The sequence below is a fragment of the Cydia pomonella genome, chromosome 3 (assembly GCF_033807575.1).
Source record: "Cydia pomonella isolate Wapato2018A chromosome 3, ilCydPomo1, whole genome shotgun sequence".
NCBI classification, from domain to species: Eukaryota; Metazoa; Arthropoda; class Insecta; order Lepidoptera; family Tortricidae; genus Cydia; species Cydia pomonella.
Window position 1 is genome coordinate 33,451,629 of NC_084705.1, and position 7,815 is coordinate 33,459,443.

The 7,815-nt window shown below is 36.4% G+C and overlaps 1 protein-coding gene across 1 annotated transcript in view; it reads right to left on the reverse strand.

The window, feature by feature from the left end:
* The window catches only part of LOC133516597 (homeobox protein orthopedia-like), a 71,008-nt gene extending 63,500 nt beyond the window's left edge, over positions 1–7,508 (reverse strand). Inside the window, exon 1 of the mRNA XM_061849607.1 lies at positions 6,389–7,508. Within this exon, the coding sequence (XP_061705591.1) occupies positions 6,389–6,422 (34 nt within the window). The 5' untranslated portion in view covers positions 6,423–7,508. The remainder of the gene's footprint in view (positions 1–6,388) is intronic.
* Positions 7,509–7,815: the final 307 nt, after the last annotated feature.

Consider the following 7,815-nt stretch of genomic DNA (forward strand, 5'->3'; position numbering starts at 1 on the left):
TAACGGAAAATTAAAAACAATTTAAGAAATAATAATAAAAAAACATAAAATTGTAATGTCATGAACAATAAATATACAGTGTGTCCCTAGCCATTGGACAACCGGCCGAAATGTACATATGCATTAGGGTATTTAGAACCAGTGTACAAAGTATCATAACAACCGGTGTAGCGGTTTCGAAGAAATTAACAAATTACCATTTTTTACTTTGGAGCAGCCTGTATGTGTTAGTAGCTCCTAAGGTAATATCTTCAATGAATAGTATGGAACCTTCTTCGACCTTTTTTATTATCTTTTTTATTTATGACACTAATAAGCTTCTGACTTTTGAAAAATGTCATCATAACAAATTGTCAAAAACACTGTCAAAGATTAACACAGTGTGTTTCTTTTTGTTGTCGATTATTGCAAATAACTTTTGTTCGAATTTTTTTATTTTAATTTTTGATCTAATTAAAAAATATTAACGTCAGAGCATTCCTGAGAAGTAACCCTACGTGGGAATTCAGGGTTTGACCAATGGCTAAGGTCAACATGTAGATATAAAATGTCTATACAAGGAAAATTAAAATTTAAGACATAATTAATTATATTTCTTCTCAACCCCAATTATATCTAAACTCCCTTAATTCATACAACTTTTCAAGCCTCAATTAGTTAATTTATATTTTATCAAAATGACATATTCAGACAAATGATCAATAGCCGATTGACGTGTATCAATAAAATAACGTCATTAACGTCTACCGACTACGACATTTTAATGTTAACGCACTGATTTTACATTATTTTATCGTTTTTTTCATTTTACAATTGACTCTGCGTAAGAATCAATCCTATTATACAAGACATTACAATCATTCCATCAATTATCACCATCATAGGTAGGTATTTAACTGGACTAATTTGTGTATAATATCTAGTAATAATGGTATTCACATTTGTAATAGCGATTTGCATTTTAGATTTTTTTATTTAATTTTAATGTGTACTGACATATTTTTTTTAAAGGTAGGTAATCAAATTGAATCATCCCCTTGTCCTGTCCTGCTCTGAAAAAATCTTTTTTTTCCAATGTGAAATCGAACAAACTCTTTAAATATTATATTAGGCTCACTCTTAATAACTTCGGTACTTTTATAGTAACTAGTGCATATGGTCACCACTCGTGTATTTCCATTTCCCCATTTAGTTAAGTAGTGCACACTGGATGCGTGTGTGTAACGTGCACGGCTCCGACATTTTAGCGCACGTCTACGCACACGCTGGTGTGCACGTTACCACGGTTAATACGGAGCGTAAAACCAGGAAATTAGATAGGAACAAAAGATACAACGTGTCGTGTGAAAATTGCGACGGGAAATTCAGCATTGTGTTGCTTTTAACGTTTTACTTCAATAACTCTGAAAGCATACTTCTGATTAAAATGTTGCTAGTCAAGTCACTCGGCTACATCAATAGCTATTTTATACTACAATGATACTGCCACAATATGCAGGCTGACGATATACAATTGAAAATAAATGAGAATTAGACATGTTTTTGTGATTTTTTCTATCGATCCAACTTTAACTATTTACGATTTTGCTTGGAGTCTATCCTCGCAAATTATATGTAAAATCTAGTTTCCGAGTGATTGTTTACGTATAGCATTTATTAAAGTAGGCATTTAGAAAAGTGGGTTAGGTTAGGATAGAACTGCGACCCTTACAGAAACGAAATGCTACTAGGAAAGTGGGTTAGGTTAGTTTAGAACTGCTACCCTCACAGAACCGATCTAATATCAGAAAAGTGGGTTAGGTTAGAACTGCTACCCTCACAGAACCTATCTAATATCAGAAAACTGGGTTAGGTTAGAACTGCTACCCTCACAGAACCGATCTAATATCAGAAAAGTGGGTTAGGTTAGATTAGAACTGCGATCCTTACAAAACCGAATTACTATCAAATAATCGGACAGACAGACGGACATGACGAATCTATAAGGGTTCCGTTTTTTGCCATTTGGCTACGGAACCCTAAAAAGTGGATTTAGTAAACATTTTAAAAATAAGATAGGGTCAAAGTTTAAGAGTTTATTTACTACTTATAAATAATTATTTACCTAGCGTAATTTACTTAATAGGATAACGAGATATTAAATATTTGCATGATATTTTTAATTAAAATGTGGTTAACATTTTGGTGGTCATGAATTTTTTTTGGGTTTTTGGGTTAATGATTAGTATAGAGTCATTTGCTTAGTAGAATAAAAAGGTGTAAATAAATTGGTTCACATTAAAATGGAGTTTAAATTTGGTGATAATTTACTAGTTTTGGGTTAGAAATTATTAGTTTGGTGTCATTTTCTGCAATAAGATAGCAAGATGTAAACATCTTGCTCTTATAATCTAACATTAAAATGGAGTTTTATTAATTTTGGTGATCATTTTTTGACGTTATATTTTAGTATATCTGGTGATCAGTTAGCCAGTACGATCTGATCAGTTACCAAATAAAAGTAAGTTCCATGACCTAATTCATTATATGGTTTGTGGTCACCACTTGATATTTGATGAAATGGAACTGCTAATGAATACTTTAGTAAAGTTTTATGTATTCGATTTTTATGTTAAAGTTATTAACTAACTAACTGCTTTGGCTCAGCGATCCAAAAAGAACTGTCCCGATCCAGCGCGGTTTCCTGCCATGAATTGGCATTCAGCCGACGCAGGTCTGCCTCCACGACATCACACCAGCGTTACCTGGGGCGCCCGATCGGTCGACGGCCGGTTGGTCGCCCCAAGTACGCTTCCGTGACTACGCGATCCTCCCCCATTCTGAGTAGGTGACCGAGCCAGCGAAGTCTGTGGGATTTAGTTACGCCTATGATATTGGGCTCAGCCACCAACTCTTCGATCCCGGCATTTTTCCGGATCCTCCAGAAGCCGTCGTCACTTCGGACAGGTCCCAGGATCTTCCTGAGCACTTTAAAGCACTTTTTGTTAAAGTTATTACCAAAAGATTATTATTGTCACCCATTAAACCGGTTTAGGCGGAGGTGTTAAGTGGATTTGCTACTTTTATAAACTTGTTATTTTTTCTTGTTCATTGAACTCTCAGATGCAGAGTTCCAAAATCAGTGTCATTTAAAAGTAGTATTTTTAGTAATGAGGAATAAATTAAAACAATACAGCATTGCTATTACAGAAATTAACTTCACATAAATTTTATGTAAGTACTAACATAGGGTGTAAGTTATTCTAGTTTACTTACAAAAATATAGGTCACCTGGTCTGAATTAAACGAATTTTATTTTTAGTTTATTTAATAATCCCCTTGTCTACAAAATATGTAAAATTATTGGAAATTGTTTTGTAACGGTAAAATAATTGAACCCTTTTTAGTTTTACCACAAATTAAATACCTACTGCTGTGTGAGATTCTTGTAAAAGAAGCATATGTACCTACTGATTTTTCATCAGATATAACTTTACTGCTTGACGTGACGCACTAGAAATCAGTATAGAAATTTGTATACATTTTATTTTGACACTTGGAGAGACTTTACACCTCCAATTCTTATAAGTATTAGTACTCTGACATTGGGGACTTTTTACATCTCCAGATTTAATGTGTTTTTAACCATAGAGACTATACATCTCTATTGTCTCTCAACCGCATCAGGACGGGAGTTGGCCGATGTAATCATACTCTGCACAGGTGGGGCTACAAGACCTCGCCTGGTTGCGACTGCGGTGCGCCGGACCAAACAACTGAGCATATAGGTAGTAGAGGAGTGTCCTTAGAGACAGTATGCTGGAAGAGTTGAAGAACTCTATGAGCTTACAGCGGGTGCCAGGGATTGGCGATTAAACTTAGATATAGATTTATAATATAAAAACTATAATGTAAAATGCCTATAACGAGAATAAAGCCATACGATAATAATAATCTCTATTGTATTGTAGTAATTATTTATTTTAAGATTATTATAATGTAATGTTTACCCAGGTATTGGCTGTTGTATTTATAAATGTTGTTATGTATTTTTCATGTTACTATATGATGTTACTATAATGTTGTACTGACTTGTAAAAGAGCCCTTGAGGCCTACTTGCAGAATAAATTTTTGAATTTTGAATTTTGGATTGAATTTAGATAGCCCTGAATATTGATTCCAGTGGTCCAAGAATTCTGATTCTATTTTTTTTGGGTGATTTATATTATTAAAGATGGTGAATATTTTTAAAATTGCACACGACGCGTGAAATAAAAAACAATTTTTTTTTAAAAGAACGGAGACCGCAGCCATTTTCGGACACTATGTCTACTTATAAACAGGAAAGAACTTTACAAAGTAATGTATATAGGTACTATATACCACAGCAAATGTTAGAAGTTGACCAAGTTAAGTTGGCAGCGATTTTATGATATCCCGGAATGTGCAAGTGTTATTCAAACGTCATAATTTCATAGAAGTTTGACGTTTAAAATAACACTTTCAACACCAATAACACAATAAAACTGGGCTATAAAAATCGCTGCCAACTTAGCTCGGTCTATATATATAACTCGTAATCTCCTTAAGCCGTTTATCGTTTTATCACTTTTTGAAAAAAGTAAGGTGGGGTTATGGTTGTTGTAGTTCCGTAGTCAACCAGGAACCTTTATAGTTTCGCTATGTCCGTCTGTCTCTCTTTCCGAGACTTTGCTACGTGATCTTTAGAAAGTTGAAATTTTCCGACAAAGTCGTAAAATATAATAAAAAAATATTAATTTTTTTTTAGGGTAAGTACATGTAAAGTGGGAAGGCTAACAAAGAGAGTGTATAAGGGAGAAGTAGAAGAGGGAGCTGGAAAGGGTAGACCTCGGCGGACTTTTCTCTGATCAAATCAGGGAAATTTTGAAGAAAGACCAGGTCATGAGCACCCTAACTTGGCGAGCGCGTATGAATCGAATCGAAAGAGGTATGTATGTAAAGTGGGGATGTATTTCAGTTTATGACATGTTCTCTATCCTATTACACAGGATATAGGTGTGTCCGATATAGAAAGCACTCTCTCCAGAGTTTCGATGTGGGTTCGGGACAATTCAGTCCGATTCAACCCCACAAGTTTGCGCGTTTACTGCTAAGAAAACGCCATTTACTCTATTTCCACAGTTTCAAAACACAGCCATGATGCCAACGGCCACTTTCTATCACCGTTTTTCTAGCACCGCTCGCCGTCGGCAGGGTGTTCATCCCCACACCCTAGAGCCTTAATGGTGCGTAGAATTTCCTCCCACGAAAGCTCCGGCTGTGGAATGAGGTTTTCCCGAGTGTCTACAGTATGGGATTATTAATCGGGTTTATAAAGTTATTTTGCATTATTCATGGAAATACTTATTTACTTACTCCGTTGGCTCAGCGACCCAAAATGAGACTTGGCCTCCGACACAAGACAGCGCTACTTTTCTCGGTCGGTTATTCATGGAAATAAGATAGGTAAAATGTACGATAAAATTAGCTTATTTTACTCAGTCAATTGTATATAGGTCAGTTTATTGCACATAAACAAGTTTACACAATTGTTGTTTAATACTTAATTTTTTTTAAAGAGTTATATTGGCTGTATAGGTAATGCCGTTGATTATTGGAACTTTAGAACGAAAAAGAAAAAAAATAAAAAGGCAATCTAGCTGATTTTCATACTTGAATGAACAAATTAGGTATTTTAAAATGACTGCAGTTTGCTAAAATATGTTTTACATCAGTATTGCAATCTAAATGTTTTTCGCATTGGGTTATTTATCTTTAGACATGCAAAATCTCCGATTGCAAGTAAGTCCTAATACGAAAAAAAAAACATGGCCACGTCTATTACCTAATGATTATTACGTACCTACTGATTATGCAAATTAGCCTTGTCTCATATGGTTCCCTCGCATTTGATATGAAAAGTTGAGTGTTTAACTCAGGTGAAAGGCACTATTTCATCCCTTGGTTAACCCTTGGTTAGGTAATAGCTCCAGTTTAGCCTATTGTAACAGAAAGGTAACTACGGAACCCTACATTGAGCATGACACGACTTGCTTTTGGCTGGTTCCGGCAAACGAGCAGATGAATCGCCTGATGGTAAGCGATTCCCATCGCCCATGGCCACCTGCAACCCCAGAGGGGTTGCACGTGCGTCGCCGGCCTTTAAGATGGGAGGACCTACGCTCTTTTCGTGTAGGTTTGAAGGTCGTATCGGTCCGGAAATACCGCGGGGACAGTTCGTTCTACAATTTATCTGTGCGAGGCAGAAAGTTTCTGGAGAAATGCACATTTCCGGCAGGTATCTGCTAGTGCTTGTTTGTTAACTTCAAAAAGGAGGTTCTTAATCCTTTGGAATCTTTGTCAGTAAAGCATTTTTTTTTAACTCACCTCCAAGAGCTGTGGCCGTGAGGTTGTTGAGCATGGCCTCGAACGGCCACCCCTGCTGGCCGCCCCCTATGTCGCCATCGTGCGCCCCCCGCCGCCGACCATCCCCCACCAGCCCCACCACTATGCCACCACACACCAACAGTCACCACTCTCCCCAAATCCGGAAACTTTTAAGTTTACCGCACGTCACTTTCAAAAAAATTCTAAAGTAAAAAAAAACTGGAGTAAAACGACAAAATTCCAGCGAAAACCCGCCTTAATACAAAATAATTAGCGCTATATTACACCCAATTAGTTTTAATTACAACTCCGTTCAACTTATTTACACACTTAATTTTTGTTATAAAATTAATATAACCCGTTTAGTATCAATTTGTATGAATTTGCAGTTTGATTGGTTCGCCCTTAAAATGATCGCTTAATGTGGAACCCGACGCCCGACTGCTACAAAAACATCTAGTGTCCATATCGTCCGCGCCGCAGACGGTCTCACCCAACATATACCTGCCTCTTTCTAACCATCTCATCTTTATATAGTGCTATCTCGCCTCTCGCATGCGTGCATCAGTAATGGATGCTTACATTTTGTTTACGTTCGATTCGAACAAACGAATAATCTATTATTTCATTCGTGCACGTATTATTGATACTAGCCTTTCGCGTTCATACAATATTCATGCACCGACAATCGTATACGGCTCTCTTTCTAACTTGGGCACGCTTAACCTTATTGTAATATCGCTGTCTTTGTCTGGACTCTGTATTTGGATATCGAACGTAAAGCGACCGTTGGCGGTTCGACCAATGGGAGCGTTCCGAAATCACTTTGGTTCGCAGCGGGCTGGCGCGTGGAGATATTGAAATATTATCGCTATAGCGGGGCGTTTCATTTTATTGTAATGGAAAAAACAAATAGTAGCTATGGCTGTGTCGGGCGAATAAATAAGAGCACTCGAGGGCGAATATTTCAGGTGGCGAGTGCGAATTCTTGTAAGCGGCTTTAATTTTCGGACGGCGCTGAATAAGGAATGTGGACGGACCTTTATTGCTTCATTCCAGCTCTTTTTGTACCGATTGGCGATATTCTGTAACGGCGGGGTTTTTTATGAACGTATATTTCTCTCATTGGTATTTATAGCAATAAAAAATATTTTATTAATTTTCCCTCAAAAACAAAGTCGTTCAAAAATATTTTATTTGTACAGCACAATGTTGTTTTGTCGTATTATTAGTTTTTTTTATGTACAATTACTTGTAGGAGTACCTAGTTTAGATTTTAGGTTACCTATTACTTTCTGATAGATTAACATAGTACCTACAAAAAAAGAGAATGAATAGAACTGGAGGAATTGAAGAATCGACAATATTTTAGAAAAATATTGAACTATGTATTTGCTCAAATATCAAACATTTATTCAGCAAATAGG